Source organism: Coregonus lavaretus, assembly GCF_964263955.1.
Source record: "Coregonus lavaretus genome assembly, chromosome: 1".
Lineage (NCBI taxonomy): Eukaryota > Metazoa > Chordata > Actinopteri > Salmoniformes > Salmonidae > Coregonus > Coregonus lavaretus.
The window spans coordinates 56,063,147-56,089,820 of NC_139988.1; the positions used below are offsets into that span (position 1 = coordinate 56,063,147).

Here is a 26,674-nt window from a genome sequence, read left to right on the forward strand (position 1 = left end):
CGAACCTCCTTGGTGATGTTGCCATGAAGAAGGGTCTCGATGTGTAACCGTGACAATAGCTGAGGTATAAAGGCCTTGAGGCGGGGGAGAGTGACATCTGGAAGACAGAAGCAATCAATTACAGAGCCATCATAAATCAGGATAAAACAGAATCAAAAGCATTGCAGTCATGTGGGCTCTGCCTGCCACCACATAGGGCAGAAATGTACGTACACTCACACCCTAGAAACAGTCACACGAGCATGGAGATATGCAGACAACACAAGCACACACACTTCCTCTCTGCGTAGGTTGGTCCATCTGAATTCACACATCGTCTGACCCAGATTCATTCAGTTAGTGACGAAAGGTGATGGATGAGCAGCCAGGGTAACTGGGAAAGGAAGTAGGAAACGGTGCAAACAGCAGTAGCCTGTCTAAAAACCAGGGACAGGGGTCTGAGGATGTCTGGAGACCCAGAGAAAGGGAACAGGGTTTATTTGAGGTAACAATGAGAACATGTTTTATTGGACTGTACCCAGACAGAAGGTGAACTGAGCCTCAAGTGATGCACAGGACATCTGTCGAGGCTCCATTGAGAGCACATAACGTACTGAACCTACAGACAGTACATCTGCTCCTCTTCTGCTGGTGAGACTTTCACCGTAGAGAAATGACTGCAGCTCAGGAGAGGAGCTCAAACACTGGCTCAGCATTCAAATGGGAGTGGCGGAGATATAGGGAGTGTGTGTGTGAGAGAGAGAGAGCGAGAGCGAGAGCGAGAGCGAGAGCGAGAGAGAGAGAGAGAGAGAGAGAGAGAGAGAGAGAGAGAGAGAGAGGGAAAGAGAATGGCTCACCGTCCAGAGCCTCCTTGAGCTCGTCTTTGGTCCAGGCCACCTCTGTCATCAGCAGACGCAGGTAGTACATGGCATGCTGATGGGGTTGCTCTGCCCGGAAGTTGTTCAGTGACCTCATATACTGGAGGAGGAGTCAAGGGCAACCAGGAGTCAAAGTTCAGCCCAGTCAAGGGTCAAACAAAACATAATAATAATTTGGTGGGTGCTTATATTGGTCCTATTTCATGTGTTTTTTGCATATCTCCCTCTCCCTGAGACCGCTAGGCTACCTGCCGCTCATTTGAGGGTAGCTCTGGTGTGCCATGGGGTCAAACACAATATCAGAACCACAAAGTAAAAAAACATTTGATCTGATATAATGGTCATATCAGTACTGTTCTAAACTGTGGGAGGGCTCAGCTTACCGCTTCCTTGATGATGTCAAAGCGTTTCTCGTCAATCTCAAAGTTGGCCATCTTCTCAATGATCTTCTTCAGCAGGATGTGCTGCTTGTCATTGTAGCCCTTCACTGAGAGCTGTGGGAAGGAGATGGAAGGAAGAGGGTGAGAGTGACAAGTGGGCATAATGTGAGTGTCAAAGCACCTGTAGGAAGCACAGTGAAATGTGTGTGTGGATGAGTAAACTAAAGGGAAATTAAAGGCAGTAGTGTTTAAGACCACTCTCCCAAACCTCCCTTCCTGCCCCTTCCTCGGTCTATGACACGTCAAACTAATTCCACGGAGGGCCGAGTGTATGCGGGTTTTCACACCTCCCTTGTACAGTGGGGAAAAAAAGTATTTAGTCAGCCACCAATTGTGCAAGTTCTCCCACTTAAAAAGATGAGAGAGGCCTGTAATTTTCATCATAGGTACACGTCAACTATGACAGACAAAATGAGGAAACAAATCCAGAAAATCACATTGTAGGATTTTTTATGAATTTATTTGCAAATGGTAGAAAATAAGTATTTGGTCAATAACAAAAGTTTCTCAATACTTTGTTATATACCCTTTGTTGGCAATGACACAGGTCAAACGTTTTCTGTAAGTCTTCACAAGGTTTTCACACACTGTTGCTGGTATTTTGGCCCATTCCTCCATGCAGATCTCCTCTAGAGCAGTGATGTTTTGGGGCTGTCGCTGGGCAACACAGACTTTCAACTCCCTCCAAAGATTTTCTATGGGGTTGAGATCTGGAGACTGGCTAGGCCACTCCAGGACCTTGAAATGCTTCTTACGAAGCCACTCCTTCGTTGCCCGGGCGGTGTGTTTGGGATCATTGTCATGCTGAAAGACCCAGCCACATTTCATCTTCAATGCCCTTGCTGATGGAAGGAGGTTTTCACTCAAAATCTCATGGTACATGGCCCCATTCATTCTTTCCTTTACACGGATCAGTCGTCCTGGTCCCTTTGCAGAAAAACAGCCCCAAAGCATGATGTTTCCACCCCCATGCTTCACAGTAGGTATGGTGTTCTTTGGATGCAACTCAGCATTCTTTGTCCTCCAAACACGACGAGTTGAGTTTTTACCAAAAAGTTCTATTTTGGTTTCATCTGACCATATGACATTCTCCCAATCCTCTTCTGGATCATCCAAATGCACTCTAGCAAACTTCAGACGGGCCTGGACATGTACTGGCTTAAGCAGGGGGACACGTCTTGCACTGCAGGATTTGAGTCCCTGGTGGCGTAGTGTGTTACTAATGGTAGGCTTTGTTACTTTGGTCCCAGCTCTCTGCAGGTCATTCACTAGGTCCCCCCGTGTGGTTCTGGGATTTATGCTCACCGTTCTTGTGATCATTTTGACCCCACGGGGTGAGATCTTGCGTGGAGCCCCAGATCGAGGGAGATTATCAGTGGTCTTGTATGTCTTCCATTTCCTAATAATTGCTCCCACAGTTGATTTCTTCAAACCAAGCTGCTTACCTATTGCAGATTCAGTCTTCCCAGCCTGGTGCAGGTCTACAATTTTGTTTCTGGTGTCCTTTGACAGCTCTTTGGTCTTGGCCATAGTGGAGTTTGGAGTGTGACTGTTTGAGGTTGTGGACAGGTGTCTTTTATACTGATAACAAGTTCAAACAGGTGCCATTAATACAGGTAACGAGTGGAGGACAGAGGAGCCTCTTAAAGAAGAAGTTACAGGTCTGTGAGAGCCAGAAATCTTGCTTGTTTGTAGGTGACCAAATACTTATTTTCCACCATAATTTGCAAATAAATTCATAAAAAATCCTACAATGTGATTTTCTGGGTTTTTTTCCTCAATTTGTCTGTCATAGTTGACGTGTACCTATGATGAAAATTACAGGCCTCTCTCATCTTTTTAAGTGGGAGACCTTGCACAATTGGTGGCTGACTAAATACTTTTTTCCCCCACTGTACTTGATTGATGAATTAAGGTCACTAATTAGTAAGGAACTACCCTCACCTGATTGTCTAGGTCTTAATTGAAAGTTAAAAAAACACTAGGCCCACCATGGCATGAGTTTGACACCCCTGGTCTAGGAGATTATGACTACACTCAACGTAATATCAACCACTAGGCTATCTGTCACAGACCGCTCAAATCACTCCGACATCAATGCAAATCCATCCGAAAATCTAATCAAACACTTAATGAGAGCCCTGGCATTCAGTTTGAGCAGAACAGGATCACCTGTTGTGTAGCAGGTTGATGCATGGAATGAAATGAGTGTTCCTATAAGCCCATGTATAAGCGCTATATTTTTATAGGCTATTCTATTGCGCGAGAAACAGCTTTGATGGCCTCTATAAAAAAAAAGAGGATCCCATCAGCTTTCTATCGGCTAGGTCTACTATATTTATTGCTCAACTTTACTAATATTAAGCACATTGCATCGCTTTACAAATCGGAGTAGCCTACCTGACAGGTATGAAAATTAACAGTGAGAAAAGCGTCCTCCATTCTCGCTATACAAATGCATGACATGTTTGTTTTTTTACCCTGCCCTTATTCCCGACAGGTGCATGATAACGGCCCATTCTAAATCAATACTAATTTCACATTTACATTATATGTAAAGATTAAATTGATTGTTGTCTGATGGGTGAGAATATTACCACTTGTGAATGATGCCCAGCGTGTGCAGTCTAAGGCAAGAAACAGAGCGTACATTTTTTGGGGCCGACTTTCAAATCACATGCATCATGTAGCCTAGCCCATACAGTGCATTCGGAAAGTATTAAATTCCAAATTTTGTTACGTTACAGCCTTATTCTAAAATGGATTAAATTGTTTATTTCCCCCCTCATCAATCTACACACAATACCCCATAATGACAAAGCAAAAACAGGTATTTAGCAAATGTATAAAAATAAATAAAAAGAAACTGAAATATCACCATTTACATAAGTATTCAGACCCTTCACTCAGTACTTTGTTGAAGCACCTTTGGCAGCGATTACAGCCTCGAGTCTTCTTGGGTATGACGTGTGAGAGAAAAATTAAGTATTTACTTGATTTGTTTGATATTAATACTTAAGCAATGAATGTATTATGTATTGATTGTTTTTATTGTTGTTATGCTGATCGTGACATGTGTAAAGAAGTTGTGTACTAAAGATGTTGACACTATTCTCAGCATGCCCTGGTGAATGGATAGGCTGAACTCTGATCCTAAGAATGAAACTGATCCTAATCTATTTGACCTATATCCATTACCAAATTACATTTTTGATGATAATGTTAATACTAATAGGAACTATAGCAGGTTTATGCTTATGGAACATAGAGTCCATGGGTGTTGCCTTATAAATAGTGGAATCATGATGCTTGTCCTGGGTCATGTTCATTAGGCACTAAACGGAATACATTTTACTTAAACCGGGAGTCATTACCTTGAATTGTCCAACAAGATACACTAATTTTAGTTTCTACAGATGGTGCTATAGGAACGGAAATGGTTACTTCCACCATGCTGACCAATGGGAGTATGCTCAGTATCAACATGATTTGTTTCGTACTGCTGAAAAATGCTGAGAATTTCTTAAACTATATTTTAATGTCTTTTTAAAACGTGTAATTTTCTTTGAAGTTGAGAAAAATCTCAAAATGGGGGAATGTAAGAGAAAAATTAAGTATTTACCTGATTTGTTTGATATTAATACAAATAGTAAGACATTTCTGTTCTACTAATGCTGTGTTATTATGGTCTCCACACTAGCTCCCTGCAGCTAAATCTGGGCATATGGTCACTAGAGATAGCTGGCAATTGATCTACAGCATGCATTCCATAGACAAGATCTGGTGGGTGTAACTGAGATAAAGATAGCCTGTTCATCCTTGTGTTTGGGAAACTAACCCAGGTTTGGGGTTAAAACAACACCAGGTGCAGATAATCACAAGATAAAACCAAAGTGGCTTATGATGCCCCCGATCTGCATGGGATGGGTAGAACCAGCCATGACTAAGCATTTTTAGTGTCAGCTATATAAGAACCAGCATTTTCTGTAAAGGTTAAGCTCTAGGCAAAACACACTTCGGAGTGTGTGGTCGACCAGCTTCATTATTGCAATAATTAAATTGATATTGAATAAAGATGATTGTTTGAAGAAATGACAAAGTCTCTCTCACGTGATTAGAATATTCCACGACAGACACTACAAGCTTGGCACACCTGTATTTGGGGAGTTTCTCTCATTCTTCTACGCAGATCCCCTCAAGCTCTGTCAGGTTGGATGGGGAGCGTCGCTGCACAGCTATTTTCAGGTCTCTCCAGAGATGTTAGATCGGGTTCAAGTGCGGGCTCTGGCTGGACCACTCAAGGATACTCAAGGAGACTCCCAAAGCCAATCCTTGTCTTGGCTGTGCGCTTAGGGTCGTTGTCCTGTTGGAAGGTGAACCTTCGCCACAGTGAGGTCCTGAGCACTCTGGAGCAGGTTTTCATCAAGGATCTCTCTGTACTTTGCTCCGTTCATCTTTCCCTTGATCCTGACTAGTCTCCCAGTCCCTGCCGCTGAAAAACATCCCCACAGCATGATGCTGCCACCACCATGCTTCACTGTAGGGATGGTGCCAGGGTTCCTCCAGATGTGACGGTTGGCATTCAGGCCAAATAGTTCAATCTTGGTTTCATCAGACCAGAGATGGTCTGAGAGTCCTTTAGGTGCCTTTTGGCAAACTCCAAGCGGGCGGTCATGTGCCTTTTACTGAGGAGTGGCTTCCGTCTGGCCACTCTACCATAAAGGCCTGATTGGTGGAGTGCTGCAGAGATTGTTGTCCTTCTGGATGTTCACCCATCTCCAAAGAGGAACTCTGGAGCTCTGTCAGAGTGACCCTCGTGGTTCTTGGTCACCTCCCTGACCAAGGCCCTTCTCCCCCGATTGATCAGTGTGGCCGGGCGGCCAGCTCTAGGAAGAGTCTTGATGGTTCCAAACGTCTTCCATTTAAGAATGATGAAGGCCACTGTGCTCTTGGGGACCTTCAATGCTGCAGACATTTTTTTCTGTGCCTCGTCACAATTCCTTCGACCTCATGGCTTGGTTTTTGCTCTAACTTTTTGTCAACTGTGGGACCTTATCTAGACAGGTGTGTGCCTTTCAGAAACATGTCAATTCAATTGAATTTACCACAGGTGTACTCCAATCAAGTTGTAGAAACATCTCAAGGATGATCAATGGAAACAGGATTTACCTGAGCTCAATTTCGAGTCTCATAGCAATGGGTCTGAATACTTATGTAAATAAGGTATTTCAGAATTTTTATATTTAATAAATGTGCAAAAAATTCTATAAACCTGTTTTTGCTTTGTCATTATGGGGTGTTGTGTGTAGATTGATGAGGGGGGAAAACTATTTAATCCATTTTAGAATAAGGCTGTAACGTAACAAAATGTGGAAAAAGTCAAGGGGTCAGAATACTTTCCAAATGCATATAGTAGGCTATATGTAAAGACCAGATTCAATTGAAAATAGTATGATGGGTGAAAATATTATGAAGTGCTTGTCAAATTGTGAATGAGACTGATGAAGTGTGTGCAGGCTGTGTAAGAAACAACACCAGTTAACTCTAATCTCTTCCAACATCATTATCCTTGACGAGCCCCAAACCAGTTTGTGCTTTCTCAACTCTATTACTCCTGAAGCTTGGAAAAGCTAATATAGGAGGAAAAACACCCTATCATACAGTTAGCTAGGTATGTGTGATTGGCCGGAATGTAGAATTAAAAGTATGTAGCATCAACCCATGAGTGATTAGCCTATATAAAAAGTATAATCCTATTCTTAAGTAGTCTCTTATTTATGACCTTGATATCACATAATAGTAGTGAATAAGTTCTAACAAGCAAGCAAAATATATTCTCGTAACTAAGACTGTGCTTTATTCTGCACACATAAGCTATTATTTCACAGATGTGGGCCTAGTTTGGATGTTAGACAAACATGAGTCGTAAAATTAGTTAGTTGCTTAAGTTAAAGAGCGAAACCAAAGCACCACAAACCAAAGCTACAGAGGAGCAGTGAAAGACAAGCACATGGGCATCTCGTTTCGCCATTTTACAGACACATACCAAAACCTAATTCCAATCCTAACCTCTGAAGATAGCTTTAGAGGGCAAATTTTTTTTAAAGCTTGCAAACGCTATTAGCTATACGTACAATGCCAGCTCCAGTCTGGAACTTGCTATTGGAATCATGAGTCAGCAGAATTTACAGTACCTATACATTTGTCAGAGGATAAGCAGTGTTTGGCTTTATTCCTTTATGACTTGTGAAGGAGACACTGTTCTCCTATCTGGCTGATAGACAGCAATGAGTTTCAAACTGGCTGCTAAAGATGCATTAAAATAAATACAACAAAAATGTGAGAGAATGTATGAAGTTCTATCTGCGGTGTGTTTTGGGAGTGATTCAGTGAAATCAACAGGGCCAAACATGTGTCCTTCAAGACAGGCAGTCTGCTGATAGAGTTCATATTTTAATCCAGACCTGATCAGTTGAATTTAGTCCATGTTACCAGAAGTATTTGATAAATGAAAAGTTGATATTGAATTTCATATAAAGTTAAACGGCATGCCTTGAGGACTAGATTTGGCCATCCTTGCAGTGAAACCACAAGTGGGTACATAGACAGGACATAGGAAGTAGTGATGTGCAGTCCACATACGATTCTTTCTTTTTGAACAACTTTTTACTGACTCAAGACAGGATCATTTTAGTCGGTCGTTTGACCTGCTGGCGGCTCTGGAGACGTGCTCCAAACCACCACCACCAACTGTCTATCATACGTGCGCGCAGGAAAATAGGTCATGCTGCAGGCAACATAGAAGGAAATTACATATTTAGAACTGTCAATTGATCGCATTGTGCAAGAATTAATGCAAAATAATTGATTATATAATTTTTTTATCGATGGACACAGCTTTGTAGAACCAAACATACACAGCCTGACTCTGCCGAACAAACTCAAAAACGAATCCTTTGGAGGGGTGCTGCAGTTCGTGAACGATATTGTGTTACTCCCTCGCGGCAGTCAAGCAAGAGTCGTTCACAATCTAGTCCGGTTGCGGCCACAACTAGACCTTGTTTCAAAAGGTAAGAAATAATTGTATTTGTATGCCTAGCAATCAACAAATCTACATTGTTTGAAGCACACTTTTATAAGTCTGTCACCAACGACAGCTCCAAGAAGCCCCCTATGGTGAACGAGTGGCTTGTAGAATCATGATTCTTTTGCATTTTTAGTTAATCCTTCACCAGCAGTTTTACTGAATAAAATGAGTCGAAAGATTTGTTATTTTCACTGAATGAGTTGAAAAGACCTGAGTCAGTAAAAAGAGTTGAACTTCCCATCACTAATAGGAAGGGGAGGCTCTAGTAGCTCCCCATCTTCCTACAGACAGACTAACATACAAACACACATAGAAAGAGTGGACGTAGATAGAGGGGAAAGATAAAGCCAGTCCTGCACATTCAAAGCCTCAAGCTGGCGCCCTCCCTCGTCCCCCTAGCCATTAGGGGGGGCAGACAGACGGACGCTGTACTTACGAGGATGGCATTCATCCCTGAGGCTATGCCATAGACCAGCCCGGCAAGGCGGGCTGCATATGTATACTCTTTTAAATCATCCTTCAATAACCTGAGAAACAGGTAGGTCATGTTGCAGTGCAGGGGGTCTGAGTATAGGTAGCGACTAACAACAACAAAAAAGACAAACAAAAAGAAAAGACATGAGTGTTGGGTAGGGGAGGTGGGATGAGGTTGTCAAAAACGGACAGAGAGCAGGGTGAGGATACTGATAAAGAAGAGTATGTATATGCAGCCTCGCGACCGGCCATTCTGTCCACCAAGGAGGGACGGCGTATTTTGTCGCTAAATGCCAAGGCCACTACTACTTCTAGTGTGGAAGCGTCTTGAGGTGTCCATTTCCCATTCTTTTGTATAAGAGTTTTGATACAAAAATACTGTTCCTCTGTCTGACAGGGGACTACTTTACCAAATGACGATTTACGTTCATACCCAAACAGTGCCAGCACGAACAGGAAACAGACAACTCAAGTATAGCGTTTCCAACGAGGTGGTTTTGAGAGAGGGAGGAGTGGGAAAGGGAAAATGATTAGGATGTTGCAGCCAGGGCTGACACGAAGGCCCAGATTGAGGGAGGAACGGGTGGGTTTGGGGTCGCGGCGGCGTGAGGGTGATGGGAAATTAGGATACTTACATACATCCCATAGATGGTATTTTGGAGGTCATAGTTCAAGCCTGCTAGCTCGGCTGCATATGCATACTCGTTGAGGGAGTCTTTGAGGAGCTCCAGGTACAAATAGGCCATGTTACAATGTATCGGGTCCACATACGCAAACGGGCTGTAGAGAAAATGGCAGTGGTGAATGACACAGTAGCTACAACTCCACAGAACTCTCGCTCCAATTTGCTCTCCTTGAAAAACAAACAGTTACGGTGTTGCATTCATTCAAAATTAGGGATCGGCAGGACAAGTGGGTTTCCATGGGGTACTTCGTAATATGATTTCAAATTGCAGTATTTGAGTACTATAACTCCAATAGGTTGTAAATCAGGAAAACAAGACAAAAGATTAAATCACATTACATATCACATCATCATCTCATAAACAGGGGCTGTGTGGTTTGTCTACCAACCTGAAGAACTCAAAGTTCAGGCATGCCTTTGGTAGGAAAAACTTGTCATCCTGCTTGAACCACACCTTGCTCATAGCAGTGTCCTAGAAAAAATAACACATGGTAAGATAAGCATTAGCAGCAGATGCCATTGATAAGAAAGGGCTTGCAAAAGGTACTGCAGTCTGATATCGTCATACTTGCTTTGAAGAGCGGTAGATCAAACTACTACTGCCTTTGTACTTTATTGGGGTGAACAGCAGCCCAAAATTAAATACTGAAGCTTAGCTCAAAAGAGTTGTTCCACAAGAGACTCCAATCGGTCAGCAGTAATTACCACCACGTACGTCCGCCGATCAGAACACCTTAACAACAACAGTAGGCCTACTAAATACTGAATATCTCAATCCTGTAACCATTTCCTCATTACCATATGAAAGCTTATGAACAGATTCAGACACTTGAAACATGCAGCTACGCGTTCAGGTCTGTTAGCTTTTTGTATTTGTATGCCTTTGATAATGCAACACCCCGCCATTTTACATTTTAGTCATTTAGCAGACACTCTTATCCAGAGCGAGGCTTACCTTGATTAGAGTTGGGGCGGAGGGAGAGTCTTTCTCCAGAGGGTAGATATCAAAGTTGGTAGGAATGAACTCGTTCTTCATGGGCAGCTTGAACTTGCCATTGAAGTCAGCTTTTCCCCATTTCTGAAACACACAGATGAGTTAGCTAGTCCTCCTTTCTCAGTCAACAGGTTAGGGATGGAATTTATTGATAGGTGACTAAAGGCTTCTACACACCTATCCAACTATAGCCAACAAACTATAGATAATGCAATGGGTAGTTTTTCCCCTGACCAACTGTCCATGGCAGATTCTACATGACACAGGACCAACTATGAGCAACTATGTCCAGTGGCGACCAACGGGATTACACACGAGGCTTCGACAGTATACCGTGTATACGCAGGTATTTTGAAATGCCATAAAACTTCAATTAAACGCAGTCTCAAATAGCCGCCTGTTCCTTTTAATAGCCGGGCAACGGTACACATTTCAGCAAATAAACACCAGTTTCAAATAAACGCTGGGTCTAAATGAATTGTTTACGAGGTTAACATGAATTATTTGAGGTTTGATTTGTTACATCAAATAATTCAGTAATGACTCAAATTGCAATCATCCTTTTAGTAATGACTCAAATTGCAATCATCTGTTTATCATCAGTACGAAACTGCTAGCCATTGGCTGCTAACAGTTGAAAACTGCTAGCTAACAAGAAAAAAAAACAGTCAACTTCGGGAGCACACACCCACAGAAAATTGTCTGACTGCACTCTAGTGGCAAAAGTAAGAACTGCAGAAAATGCAGTCAAAGGAGAATAATTATTCTGTCAAGGAAGTTCCCCCCCGCCCCCCGAAATAGAGGCATACTAAGACATTTACATTTACGTCATTTAGCAGACGCTCTTATCCAGAGCGACTTACAAATTGGTGCATTCACCTTATGATAGCCAGTGGGACAACCACTTTTTATTTTTAGAGTCTCGGCGCTCTACGGACAATTCCTTCGACCTCATGGCTTGGTTTTTGCTCTGACATGCACTGTCAACTGTGGGACCTTATATAGACAGGTGTGTGTGCCTTTCCAAATCATGTCCAATCAATTGAATTTACCACAGGTGGAATCCAATCAAGTTGTAGAAACATCAAGGATGATCAAAGGAAATAGGATGCACCTGAGCTCAATTTTGAGTGTCATAGCAGGGCCTGAATACTGATTTTTAATATATTTGCAAAAATGGATTGTCTGTCTTTCTAATTCTACTGAACAAAAAAATAAAAACAAAACATGCAACAATTTCAACAATTTTACTGAGTTACAGTTCATATTAGGTATAATGATCATGCTGTTTAATCAGCTTCTTGATATGCCACACCAGTCAGGTGGATGGATTATCTTGGCAAAGGAGAAATGCTCACTAACAGGGATGTAAAGAAATTTGTGCACAAAATCGAGAGAAATAAGCTTTTTGTGCGTATGGAACATTTCTGGGATATTTTATTTCAGCTCATGAAACATGGGACCAACACTTTACTTGTTGCATTTATATTTTTGTTAATTAGCATTTAGCTAGCATCTGCTATGGGAATATTAGTATACTAGTACTTTGCTAGCATTTGTTAGCATTCTGGTAATATACATTACTTTTTTGCGTTTGAAAAACAAATAGCGCCACCTTGTGAGCTATGCCGTTAATGCCGTATATGGCACAAGGACGGTTTAAAAAGGTATGAAAATCTGGATACCGCTCAATTCTAAAACACACCAGGCGGATTCCTTAAAAAAATGTCCAGATTCTTTAAAAAAACAAATTCTTAGACTATTGGGTTGGCTGTAGTTAGATAGTTGTGTAGAAACCTTTAGGAGAAAAAGACACCACTGTAAAAGCTCATGAAATGTACAGCGTTGGCTTTGGGAGTATTAAAGACTTCCACAACAGCTTTTTCTGCTTTTGGAACCTCATAAGCTCAGGGGAGTTTGTGGCCCTGGGCATTGTTTCAGAAAGGTGAATTGAGAACATTCACAGTGCTAGTGTCAGTCTGCCTGCAAATTGACTTTTCCAAAACTTCCCGATTGATGAAACATCTCACATTTCCACCCTAACCCTGCATCTACACTGAATAGAAAAAAAGTCAGCAAACTATTGGAACTTGAGCAAACATCTGTGGCTTTAAACATCATTCACCACTGGGGTGTTGACTGTGGATCAACAGCACCTTACCCATAAGCCATTTATTTTCTTACTCATGGCATGATAAACCTTAGATTATGTTGGAATGTGTGACAGCAAGTAGATGGATTGAAGATTCCTTCAAGCATTGCCAGTGGATGATTTACAAAGTCGCCCAGTCAGGGTGAATCTCAAATCTGTCCTATTTAATTGTGTCCCCGTTTCCTTTCCTTCTACTGAAAACGCACTGAAGGAGAAGGTCAGAGGGGAGGAACATCTGATCTTCTCCTACATTGCAGTTTGAGGATGAGGAGAGGACGTGTGGAATCAAGGAAAGGCACTTGGCGTCACCCACAGGGTGATGAGTAAATGGAAAAGCTGTCGAGTTGGAACGTGTGTCAGTCTCACCTTGAGGATGTCTTCAGATATGGGCTCCTGTTTGTAGTGCGTCCCATACCATTCCTCCGTCTTGTCCGTCTGCCCTTCGAACGACTTTGAGACGACTGCGACTCTGCAGGTGGAGGACAAACAGAAACAGGTTTTATTATTATCAGCATTTATAAACCCTTGTCAGACCGGTTAGGAGTTAGACACACTCCATTTTCCCTGAGCAACTGCGGCTAGATTTCCAGCTGCCCTTACGACATCAGCTCGAGTACCTCCCAAAGCCTTTTCTATACCAGTCTTCTATATGTAGGATGCCAGAGGCAGTGGAGATTCATCAACGCATTGTGTCAGCTTGTGATCAATGGGATATATTAAGAAGACCTACACCTTGGCAATATGGCCTTCCGATAGATGTGCTGGATTTAGAACAAAAAAAGTTATCTTAACCCTGCTGCACCAATCAATCAACTGTATAATAACACTGGGGATAGGAGGTTCGGGAGGCTCCAGTCAATTACAGTTTGTAGGGTCAATGTGATTAAAACAGATAAGTGGTGCAGATAGCCAGCCAATATTATGATAACTAGAAAAGTTACATTTCCCGAAGAAAATGTGTGCTTGCTTCAGCTGTCTAAAAGCATTTGAAATGGTAGTGAAAGAAGTTGTAGTAGTTTTAATGCAGTAGTAGTAGTAGTGACTGTAGCAATGGTAGCATTGATTCTAGTGGTATCAGTAGAATGAATCGTAGTAGTGACTGTGGTAGAAGTAGGGACTGTAGTATTAGTAGTGACTGAAGTGGAAAAGCAGTGACTGTAGTGGTAGTAATACTGCAGAATGTGTTATTGAGCTCCCCCAGTGTTTTAGTTTGAACAGTTTCTGAAAGTTTTCTGGCAGTTAATTCAACAGTGGGAAGTTTAGGTGAATGTTGAGGTAAATCTGCCATGAGAATGACTGTAAACAGTGTGCAATGGGAAATGTAAGATCACATTTAGATTTACCCTACATGATTGTATGGTTAATGACATGACTGAATGGTTCCACTACTAGCCTAATGATTGTATAACATGTATGACCTTGGTTGTTTGTTATTCAAGTTGACTCAGTTGAAGTGTCATATTATCTGAATGTTTGTAACCATGGACTGCAACATCTGCTCAAACACAGAGTTACCCATGTACTTATTTCAAACATCACAGCAAGATACTGGCATTTTCAAAGTTAGGTCCAAAAAAAAAGCGTATCTCAAAAGGAGAAAGAGTCCTCTAAAAGAAGGGCAACATAGGAGACATCAGTAATGTGTCTGGGTATATATAGTTGCTGGATGTACACTTTTTCAAGGAAATTACAACCACGTTTATCAAAATGATCTTCTCAGGTGCCCTTGTCACACTACTGAGCCAAACTGACCTAGCTGAGCCAATCTGTACTGCGCGGGTCTAATTTTGCATCCTCCACAGTTGCTGAAACTATGCTGGAAAGAATTAAAAGATATATATATATACAGTGGATATAAAAAGTCTACACACCCCTGTTAAAATGCCAGATTTTTGTGATGTAAAAGAATGAGACAAAGATAAATCATGTCAGAAATTTTTCCACCTTTAATGTGACCTATAACATGAACAATTCAATTGAAAAACAAACTGAAATCTTTGGAGGGGGGAAATAAAAAATAAAAAACTCACAATAACCTGGTTGCATAAGTATGCACACCCTTAACCTAATACTTTGTTGAAGCACATTTTGATTTTATTACAGCACTTTTTGGGTAGGAGTCTATTAGCATGGCACATCTTGACGTGGCAATATTTGCCCACTCTTCTTTGCAAAAGTGCTCCAAATCTGTCAGATTGCAAGGACATCTCCTGTGCACAGCCCACTTCAGATCACCCCAGAGATGTTCAATTGGATTCAGGTCTGGGCTCCGGCTGGGCCATTCCAAAACGTTAATCTTCTTCTGGTGAAGCCATGCTTTTGTGGATTTGGATGGGTGCTTTGGGTCGTTGTCGTGCTGAAAGGTGAACTTCCTCTTCATCTTCAGCTTTCTAACGGACGCCTGAAGGTTTTGTGCCAAAATTGCCTGGTATTTGGAACTGTTCATAATTCCCTCCACCCTGACTAAGGCCCCGGTTCCAGCTGAAGAAAAACAGCCCCAAAGCATGATGCTGCCACCACCATGCTTCACTGGTGGTATGGTGTTCTTTGGGTGATGTGCAGTGTTGTTTTTGCCCCAAACATACCTTTTGGAATTATGGCCAAAAAGTTCAACCTTGGTTTCATCAGACCATAACACATTTTTCCACGTGCTTTTGGGGGACTTGATGTTTGTTTTTGCAAACTGTTTATTTTGTAAGAAAAGGCTTCCGTCTTGCCACCCTAACCCATAGCCCATTCATATGAAGAATACGGGAGATTGTTGTCACATGTAGCACACAGCCAGTACTTGCCAGAAATTCCTGCAGCTCCTTTAATTTTGCTGTAGGCCTCTTGGAAGCCTCCCTGACCAGTTTTCTCGTCTTTTCATACATTTTGGAGGGACGTCCAGTTCTTGGTAATGTCTCTGTTGTGCCATATTTTCTCCACTTGATGATGACTGTCTTCACTGTGTTCCATGGTATATGTAATGCTTTGGAAATTATTTTGTACCCTTCTCCTGACTGAAATCTTTCAACAATGAGATCCCTTTGATGCCTTGGAAGCTATCTGCGGACCATGGCTTTTGCTCTGAGATGCAACCAAGAAAATGTCAGGAAAGTCCTAGAACAGCTGAACTTTATTTGTGATTAATCAGAGTCACTTTAAATGATGGCAGGTGTGTAATGACTTCTATTTAACATGAGTTTGAATGTGATTGGTTAATTCTGAACACAGCCACATCCCCAGTTATAAGAGGGTGTGCACACTTATGCAACCAGGTTATTGTAAGGTTTTTATTTTTCATTTTTCCCCCTCGAAGATTTCAGTTTGTTTTTCAATTGAATTGTTCACATTATAGGTCACATTAACAGTGGAAAAAGTTCTGACATGATTTATCTTTGTCTCATTCTTTTACATCACAAAAACCTGGCATTTTAACAGGGGTGTGTAGACTTTTTATATCCACTGTATATCCAAGCCAGCAGTATGGTTCATCCAGTTGGGCAATATATTGTGAAACTGATATAGGAGAGCAGAGCAAACAGGGTTAGTGACCCGGTGAAGAGCTGGAACTGACCTGACGTATTCCGGCCTCAGCTTGTCCAGGACCATCTCTATCAGGTCTGGCCTGAAGTCTTCCAGCAGGTACTCTGCTGCTAGGATCTCCTCCAGAGGGTAGTACTGCAAAACAGAGGACAAAAAAACAGGTTTAGGTGCCAACAATGGGGGAGGCCTTTGACTAACACTTGCAGGGGAACACTTTACTGGAGTAGAGGAATACAGAACTGGGGTTCTGCTTATTTTCAAAAAAGATGCACACAATAATGAACACCACAGACAGAAATACAGTGGATATCCTACCCCGGTCCGACTGCCTTACAACCATAGTAATAGTTTAACACTAGCAGGAATGTCAGTTTAATTTAGACTGGGGCTGAATCTGTACATCTTTTTTCCCATAAAATAGGAGACTGGCAGACAAGGCACTCTGATGACAACGTCATCATCAAATCGGAGCCACGGAACTGCAGTGCATCACCGTGGAGACGACTTTAAGAAATGGAGAGAACACCACCTACGTGCAGTAATCCAGCCACTTTGGAGGTGTAGCCACGGGGCCGCTCCTTGTCCTTGAACCTGAAGGCTACCGTGTTTAAGTCCTGCGGAGGAGAAGAGACAAGTCACGTCAATCACATGAAAATACAGTATTATTACATACAACGGAGAATTGAGCAACAAGACAATTCACATGATCCATGTGTACTGTTACATACAACAGAAGTTTAACTATGAGGCCAGCAAAAAGCCTATTTGAGTAGGTTTCTCAGTCTTGGTCCTAACTATTTTGTTTGTAAAAAGGGCTATACATAAAATGTTAATGACTGATTGTTTTCTGACAACACATACACTGGCTTCTAAGACAGTTACAGTGCATTCGGAAAGTATTCAGACCCCTTGATTTTTTCCACAGCCTTATTCAAAAATGGATTTTTTTTTTTTTTACAAATCCTCAATCTACACACAATACCCCCATAATGACAAAGCAAAAACAGGTTTAGACATTTTTGCAAATGTATAAATTAAATAAAATACCTTATTTACATAAGTATTCAGACCCTTTGCTATGAGACTCGAAATTGAGCTCAGGTGCATTCTGTTTCCATTGATCATCCTTGAGATGTTTTTACAACTTGATTGGAGTCCACCTGTGGTAAATTCAATTGATTGGACAGGATTTGGAAAGGCACACACCTGTCTATATAAGGTCCAACAGTTCACAGTGCATGTCAGAGCAAAAACCAAGCCATGAGGTCAAAGGAATTGTCAGAGACAGGATTGTGTCGAGGCTCAGATCCGGGAAAGGGTACCAAAAAATGTCTGCCGCACTGAAGGTCCCCAAGAACACAGTTGCCTCCATAATTATTAAATGGAAGAAGTTTGGAACCACCAAGACTCTTCCAAGAGTTGGCCGCCCGGCCAAACTGAAAAATCGGGGGAGAAGGGCCTTGGTCAGGGAGGTGACCAAAACGGAAAAATCGGGGGAGAAGGGCCTTGGTCAGGGAGGTGACCAAGAACCCGATGGTCACTGACAGAGCTCCTCTGTGGAGATGGGAGAAACTTCCAGGAGGACAACCATCTCAGCAGCACTCCACCAATCAGGCCTTTATGGTAGTGGCCAAACGTAAGCCACCCCTCAGTAAAAGGCACATGACAGCCCGCTTGGAGTTTGCCAAAAGGTACCTAAAGGACTCTCAGACCATGAGAACCAAGATTCTCTGGTCTGATGAAACCTAGATTGAACTCTTTGGCCTGAATGCCAAGCGTCACGTCTGGAGGAAACCTGGCACCATCCCTACAGTGAAGCATTGTGGTGGCAGCATCATACTGTGGGGATGTTTTTCAGCAGCAGGGACTGGGAGACTAGTCAGGATCGAGGGAAAGATGAATGGAGCAAAGTACAGAGAGATCCTTGACGAAAACCTGCTCCAGAGCGCTCAGGACCTCAGACTGGGGCGAAGGCTCACCTTCCAATAGGACAACAACCCTAAGCACACAGCCAAGACAACGCAGGAGTGGCTTCGGAACAAGTCTTTGAATGTGCTTGAGTGGCCCAGCCAGAACCCGGACTTGACCCGATTGAACATCTCTGGAGAGACCTGAAAATAGCTGTACAGCGTCGCACCCCATCCAACCTGACAGAGCTTGACAGGATCTGCAGAGAATGGGAGAAAACTCCCAAATACATGTATGCCAAACTTGTAGCGTCATACCCAAGAACACTCAAGGCTGTAATCGCTGCCAAAGGTGCTTCAGTACTGAGTAAAGCGTATTATTTTATTATTAATACATTTGCAAAAATTTCTAAAAACCTGTTTTTGCTTTGTCATTATGGGGTATTGTGTGTAGATTGATGAGGAAAAAAACTATTTAATCCATTTTAGAATGAGGCTGTAAAGTAACACAATTTTGAAAAAAATCAAGGGGTCTGAATACTTTCAGAATGGACTCTATAGTAAGTAGACTGAGCTCAGACAGATTAGAAGTGAGTGGTACCACAGTGCACCACAGTGCATATTCACCTTGCACTCCTCGAAGACCCACTCCTGAGGCCCCTCAGTGCGCAGCTTCTGGATATACTGGAACATGTGGAAGATGATGTCATCCACGTGCACTAGAGACAAATGACACTTCAGCTCACAGGGTTGAAACACAAAACCCCACACACAGACAAACACCTTCCTGACTTTAGGGTGTGGGCACATACACACACATGAACACAAAATCCCTGAGATCCTAATGCTTACAGAGTCCCTCCTCTGTCAGGTCCACATTGATGATGAAGAACATGAAGCCTTTAGCTCCCTCTTTCTGGCCTCCGACCAGTGTGTTCACCCAGCCTGCACAAGAATAAAGGACATAGCTATCACTGTCAATTCAAATATAAACAATTCTACACATATACAGCATGTATTGTCAGCATAAACTTTTGATTAATTACTGTCACAAATAGAAAGAAATAGCATTTAGGATATTTATACCATTCCATCAAGCCCTAAATCTTAACTAAGATTAAATCACAGTCCTCTGGCCTACCTTTGGATTTGAGCTCAGACAGCAGGCTCCCTGGGCCCTCGTGGCCTATCAGGTGGCCCAGGTAGTGGCCTGGGTTGGACTTGTAGTACTTCTGCAGGTCTGGGATGGGGAACGTCACATACAAGTTCCTAATGTCCTTGATAGGCACCACTTTGTAGAATTGCTGTGGGGGGAATTTAGGAAGGAGATATTTGAATTGAGAATTATGAAAAGGATCTCAGTTGCACAACTGTTCGATGGTAGTATGTATTACATTGTGTGTCCATACAGTGCATTAGGAAACTATTCAGACCCCTTGACTTTTTCCACTTTGTTACATTAGTCTTATTCTAAAATGGATTAAATAGTTTTTTTTCTGCTCATCAATCTACACACAATACCCCATAATGACAGGGCAAAAAAGTTTAGAATAGTTAGCAACAAAAAAAACATTTTATAACAGAAATATCACATTTACATAAATATTCAGACCCTTTACCCAGTACTTTGTTGAAGCACCTTTGGCAGCAATTACAGCCTCGAGTCTTCTTGGGTATGACGCTACAAGCTTGGTACACCTGTATTTGGGGAGTTTTTCCCATTCTTCTCTGCAGATCCTCTCAAGCTCTGTCAGGTTGGATGGGGAGCGTCGACGCACAGCTATTTTCATGTCTCCCCAGATACGTTCAATCGGGTTCAAGTCCGGGCTCTGGCTGGGCCACTCATGGACATTCAGACTTGTCCAGAACCCACTCCTGCATTGTATTGGCTGTGTGCTTAGGGTTGTTTTCCTGTTGGAAGGTGAACCTTTGCCCCAGTCTGAGGTCCTGAGCGCTGTGGAGCAGGTTTTCATCAAGAATCTCTGTGTACTTTGCTCTATTCAGCTTTCCCTCGATCCTGACTAGTCTCCCAGTCCCTGCCGCTGAAAAACATCCCCACAGTATGACGCTGCCACCACAATGCTTCACTGTAGGGATGGTGCCAGGTTTCCTCCAGATGTGACGCTTGGCATTCAGGCCAAAGAGTTCAATCTAGGTTTCATCAGACCAGAGAATCTTGTTTCTCATGGTCCGAGAGTCCTTTAGGTACCTTTTGGCAAACTCCAAGCGGGCTGTCATGTGCCTTTTACTGAGGAGTGACTTCCGTCTGGCCACTACCATAAAGGCCTGATTGGTGGAGTGCTGCAGAGATGTGTGTCCTTCTGGAAGGTTCTCCCATCTCCACAGAGGAACTCTGGAGCTCTGTCAGAGTGACCATCAGGTTCTTGGTCACCATCCTGACCAAATCCCTTCTCCCCCGATTGCTCATTTTGGCCAGGTGGCCAGCTCTAGCAAGATTATTGGTGGTTCCAAACGTCTTCCATTAAACAAAATGGAAGCCACTGTTCTTGGGGACCTTCAATGCAGCAGAATTGTTTTGGTACCCTTCCCCAGATCTGTGCCTCGAAACAATCTCGGAGCTCTACGGACCATTCCTCCGACCTTATGGCTTGGTTTTTGCTCTGACATGCACTGTCAACTGTGGGACCTTATATAGACAGGTGTGGGCCTTTCCAAATCATGTCCAATCAATTGAATTTACCACAGGTGAACTCCAATCAAGTTGTAGAAACATCTCAAGGATGATCAATGGAAACAGGATGCACCTGAGCTCAATTTTGAGTCTCATAGCAAAGGGTCTGAATACTTATGTAAATAAGGTATGCCTTTTATTTTTAATAAATTTGCAAACATTTCTACAAACCTGTTTTCGCTTTGTCATTATGGGTTATTGTGTATAGATTGATGAGGGAAAAAAACAATTCAATCAATTTTAGAATAAGGCTGTAAAAAGTCAAGGGGTCTGAATACTTTCCGAATGCACTGTATATGTGTGTGTGTGTGTGTGTGTGTGTGTGTGTGTGTGTGTGTGTGTCAGAGTTTCCATTAGGAAAATGTGGTGCCGGACAATGTGACCGGGAAGATTTACCGGCCACGGTGCTCAGAATGACAGAAATCACATTTAGATTACGGTAATGCATCTCAACAGAACATGCCACTCGTGTAATGAAGCAGCCAATAAAACCTAATTTTCAAACATTTGCCAAAATGCAATTTGCAGGAAAACACCATTCTAAACAGCGCACCTGGGAAAACACCATTCTAAACAGCGCACCTGATAGCGGTTCAATATATGACAGATGAAAATCTCTGTTAGAAACTCAGAAAGAGGGGGAATCTAAAAGATCCAACAACTAGGATGAGTTGCTAATATGACTAGGATTGTGCCTTTGGCTTCTGGACAACGAAAGAAAGTTGATGTGAAAACCATAACAGTGGGTCCAGTAGGGATGTAAATGGAAATACATTTGTAAAAACTATATAATTACTCCAGTCTAAACATAAATATAATCATTCAAAATCCTTCACCAGAAAGCATGAATTAGCCACAGAAGAATAAATGATCATTAGCTCCTTTAAATAAAAAAAATAGCTGTTCGATTGCTTCGAATCAAAAGCTCCTAAAGTGGTGGGTGACGCGCTTCAATTACCATTTGAGAAATAAAAATAGCTATTTTTAATCATGCACCAAAACTGTTAACACGTGATTGCATTTAGAATTGTTGCGCAATGAATGGGCTTATCAAATCATGTTTTACTGCAGTAGCAACCAACTGAGAAATTGGAGAAATCCCATTCAAAATCGGCGCTGTGCATGTGTGACAGTTGTTGAAAAAATTAAATACATGACTAACGAAAAAACCCAGGCCAATTGAATTCCACTAAATTAAACAAATTAACCTATAGACGATAAGCATGACGGTCAAATGTATACATATTGATTGGTATTTCCATTCATTAATAAAAAACGATCATTTTGGACGGCAGTTTTATTTACCGGCTTTGCATTTATTTTATAGCCAAAAGCCGGCAATTACTAGCTAACAGAAACTCTGGTGTGTGTGTGTGGGTGTGCAAACTAAGGAGCTCACCCTGAGGTGCTCCTCCTGGAAGGGGTGCTCAGGGAACTCTGGGATAGGTACATTCTTGTTTTCCACCTCTCCAAACAGCTTGACCACCATTGTGGTGAGCTCATCTAATGACTCTGTAAATGAGAAAAAGGGGACAGATAAGTTTAATTTATTAAAATAAACATCAATCTCCCTGGATTCAAACTCAAACCATTCGAATTACAAAACACTTCAAAGCACAAATATGTTGGCTCTAACATTCTTGATACACTTCCTGTCCTGTAGTTGTAATGTAGCATGTAATTACATGTAGGACTGTTTTCATCCTGTAAGTTAGTTCTGAATCATGTACAGCAACAGGGGAGGTCAATATTGCTTAGCAAAATGTGCTGCAAACCAGACACTCAACTGTGTAGCTGTGAAAGCCATTAAGTATGAGGTCATACCATCATAAACCTGGCTGCCAATGTGCAGCCCATTTCATTTCACTGTAGAGGACATTGTGTCAGAAAATGCAAACCGGTAATGAACACACCAGTGACACAGCCTACTGTATCCCCAGTGGCTTATTGGATTAAGGCTCATCTGTGGACAGAAGTGGAAAGCTGAACACCAGGGTTATTCAGGAATCATTTACTAGGGCTGGTGGGGAGTATTAAAAAGGGGAAATAACAGGGATGTGCATCTTTCCCTTTCAAGACAATTCGATACATGGGCTCCGACAATACAGGAACGATACGTTTTAGTTTGAAACGATTTGATGCGATTCTGTTTGACTAAAGGATCGAATCAATGCAATATGATTAGATGCACCAAAACCTGCTGCATAAACGCGTTCATTTTAAATTCAACATTTTAATCTGCTGCTGATGGAGCTCATGAGCTGGGCCTCTCTGAGCTGGATCTGTCCGAGCAGACGAGTGTGTGTGTAAATTATGTATATGTCTAAGGTGTACAGTCCCTTCGGAAAGTATTCATACCCATTTACTTACTCCACATTTTGCTGTGTTACAGCCTGAATAAAACATTTGATTGACTTTTTTCCCTCCTCACTTATCTACACACAATACCCCATAATGACAGTGAAAACAGGTTTAGACATATTTCGAAGTCTATTGAAAATTAAACACAGAAATATCTAATTTACATAAGTATTCACACCCGAGTCAATACATGTTAGAATCACCTCTAAGAGCTTTGCACACCTGGATAGCACAATATTTGCACATTCTTCTTCTTTAAATTATTCAAGCTCTGTCAAGCTGGTTGTTGATTATTGCTAGATAGCCATTTTCATGTCTTGCCATAGATTTTCAAGCCGATTTATGTCAAAACTAACTAGGCCCCTCAAGAACATTTATGTCGTCTTGGTAAGCAACTCCAGCATATATTTGGCCTCGTGTTTTAGGTTAATGTCCTGCTGAACGGTGAATTCATCTCCCAGTGTCTGTTGGAAAGCAGACAACCAGGTTTTCCTCTAGGACTTTGCCTGTGCTTAGCTCTATTCCGTTTCTTTTTATCCTAAAAAACGTCCTAGTCCTTGCCGATGACAAACATACCCATAACATGATGCAGCCACCACCATGCTTGAAAATATGAAGAATGGTACTCAGTGATGTGTTGGATTTGCCCCAAACATATTCAGGACATAAAGTTAATTTATTTGCCACAATCTTTGCAGTTTTACTTTAGTGCCTTATTACAAACAGGATGCATGTTTTGGAATACTTTTATTCTGTACAGGATTCCTTCTTTCACTGTCATTTAGGTTAATATTGTGGAGTAACTATCCATCCACAGTTTATCACAGCCATTAAACTCTGTTTTAAAGTCACCATTGGCCTCATGGTGAAATCCCTGAGCGATTTCCTTCCTCTCAGGCAACTGAGTTAGGAAGGACGCCTGTATCTTTGTAGTGACTGGGTGTATTTTTACACCATCCAAAGTGTAATTAATAACTGCACCATGCTCAAAGCGATATTCAATGTCAGCTTTTATTTTTACCCATTTACCAATAGGTGCCCTTCTTTGCGAGGCATTGGAAAACCTCCCTGGTCTTTGTGGTTGAATATGTGTTTGAAATTCACTGCTCGACCTTACAGATAATTGTATGAGTGGGGTGCAGAGATGAGGTAGTCATTCAAAAATCATGTTAAAACACTATTATTGCACACAGAGTGAGTCCATGCAACTTATGTGACTTGTTAAGCAAATCTTTACTCCTGAACTTATTTAGGCTTGCCATAACAAAGGGGTTGAATACTTGACTGGAGACATTTCAGCTTTTAATTAACATGTAAATATTTCTAAAAACATAATTCCACTTTTACATTATAGGGTATTGTGTGTAGGCCAGTGACACAAAATCTCAATTTAATCAATTTTTTCAGGCTGTAACAACAAAATGTGTAATAAGTCAAGGGGTGTGAATACTTTCTGAAGGCACCTAAGCTGAGCCATAAGGGAAACTGGGCATCTACCATCCCACTATCATCTGAAATCAATTTTTGCACATTAAGTGTTAGAGATAGTAATGTATCAATACTTATCTTTTAAAAAATGTATATGACATAGCCAATAATAAATCAATTGGTTTAGACCGTTGACAGCATTTCTTCTTCTCCTGCATTGGCCAACAGTGTTGGCGGGTAGCAACCTCCTCATTATGAAATTGTCAACTTTACCCTGTATAGCTAAAAAGGAGGATATAAAGTCAATTTGTAAAGTATTCAGACCCCTTGACTTTTCAAAAAAAAAAATTACATTACAGCCTTATTCTAAAATGGATTCAATTGTTTCCCCCCCCTCATCAATCTACACACAATACACCATAATAACAAAGCAAAAACAGTTTGACATTTTGGCTAATTAATTCAAAATAAAAAATGGAAATATTAAATTTACATAAGTATTCAGACTCTTTACTCAGTACTTTATTTTATTTTTTACCTTTATTTAACTAGGCAAGTCAGTTAAGAAGAAATTATTTATTGAAGCACTTTTGGCAGCGATTACAGCATCGAGTCTTCTTGGGTATGACGTTACAAGCTTGGCACACCTGTATTTGGGGAGTTTCTCCCATTCTTCTCTGCAGATCCTCTCAAGCTCTGTCAGGTTGGATGGGGAGCGTCGCTGCAAAGCTATTTTCGGTCTTTCCAGAGATGTTCGATCGGGTTCAAGTGCGGGCTCTGGCTGTGCCACTCAAGGACATTCAGAGACTTGTCCTGAAGCCACTCCTGCGTTGTCTTGGCTGTGTGCTTAGGGTCGTTGTTCTGTTGGAAGGTGAACCTTCGCCCCCAGTCTGAGGTCCTGAGCAGGTTTTCATCAAGGATCTCGTTGTATTTTGCTCCGTTCAGCTTTCCCTCAATCCTGACTAGTCTCCCTGCCGCTGAAACACACAGCATGATGCTGCCACCACGCTTCACCGTATGGATGGTGCCAGGTTTCCTCCAGACGTGACGCTTGGCATTTAGGCTAAAGAGTTCAATCTAGGTTTCATCAGCCAGAGAATCTTGTTTCTCATGTTCTGAGAGTCCTTTAGGTGCCTTTTGGAAAACTCAAAAGCGGGCGGTCATGTGCCTTTTACTGAGGAGTGGCTTCTGTCTGGCCACTCTACCATAAAAAAGGTCTGATTGGTGGAGTGCTGCAGAGATGGTTGTACTTCTGGAAGGTTCTCCCATCTCCACAGAGGAACTCTGGAGCTCTGTCAGAGTGACCATCGGGTTCTTGGTCACCTCCCTGACCAAGGCCCTTCTCCCCCGATTGCTCAGTTTGGCTGGGCGGCCAGCTCTAGGAAGAGTCTTGGTGGTTCCAAACTTCTTCCATTTAAGAATGGAGGCCACTGTGTTCTTGGGGACCTTCATTGCTGTAGTCATTTTTTGGTACCCTTCGACAGATCTGTGCCTCGACACAATCCTGTCGCAGAGCTCTACGGACAATTCCTTCAACCTCTTGGTTTTTGCTCTGACATGCACTGTCAACTGTGGGACCTTATATAGACAGGTGTGGGCCTTTCCAAATCATGTCCAATCAATTGAATTTACCATAGTTGGACTCCAAGTTGTAGAAACACCTCAAGGATGATCAATGGAAACAGGATACACCTGAGCTCAATTTCGAGTCTCATAGCAAAGGGACTGAGTACTTATGTAAATAAGGTATTTATGTTCATTTTCTTTACAACTGCAAAAATTCCTAAAAACATGTTTTCGCTTTGTTATTATGGGGTATTGTGTGTAGATTGATGAGGAAAATATTTAATCCATTTTAGAATAAGACTGTAACCTAACAAAATCTGAAAAATGGGAAGGGTCTGAAAACTTTCCGAACTACCAAAACTTTTGCTGATAGTGAACCTGAACAATCAAAATAAAATCTAATGTAAGCCCCGATGAGCATGTAGCTTACCTATCGCCTGCGGTAGCTTAGGCTAATTTAATTCCAGTAAAACAATTTTCAACAGCGCATTTGATAAAAATAA

General features: G+C 41.9%; 1 protein-coding gene across 7 annotated transcripts in view; it reads right to left on the reverse strand.

Annotated features, from left to right (window-relative positions):
- Positions 1-26,674, reverse strand: part of ide (insulin-degrading enzyme) — a 65,694-nt gene that overhangs the window by 11,530 nt on the left and 27,490 nt on the right. For 5 of the 7 annotated variants that reach the window (XM_084169287.1, XM_084169291.1, XM_084169286.1 and 2 more), the window contains 13 exons: positions 22,216-22,328; positions 19,266-19,428; positions 18,977-19,069; positions 18,752-18,843; positions 16,751-16,831; positions 16,249-16,352; positions 13,056-13,158; positions 10,499-10,621; positions 9,933-10,015; positions 9,494-9,638; positions 1,241-1,351; positions 837-957; positions 6-97 (listed from right to left, as the gene is read on the reverse strand). In XM_084169287.1, the coding sequence (XP_084025413.1) occupies positions 6-97; positions 837-957; positions 1,241-1,351; positions 9,494-9,638; positions 9,933-10,015; positions 10,499-10,621; positions 13,056-13,158; positions 16,249-16,352; positions 16,751-16,831; positions 18,752-18,843; positions 18,977-19,069; positions 19,266-19,428; positions 22,216-22,328 (1,424 nt within the window). Of the gene's footprint in view, positions 1-5; positions 98-836; positions 958-1,240; positions 1,352-8,820; positions 8,966-9,493; positions 9,639-9,932; positions 10,016-10,498; positions 10,622-13,055; positions 13,159-16,248; positions 16,353-16,750; positions 16,832-18,751; positions 18,844-18,976; positions 19,070-19,265; positions 19,429-22,215; positions 22,329-26,674 lie in introns of all 7 variants that reach the window. The other 2 variants (XM_084169288.1, XM_084169292.1) reach the window with 1 other exon arrangement.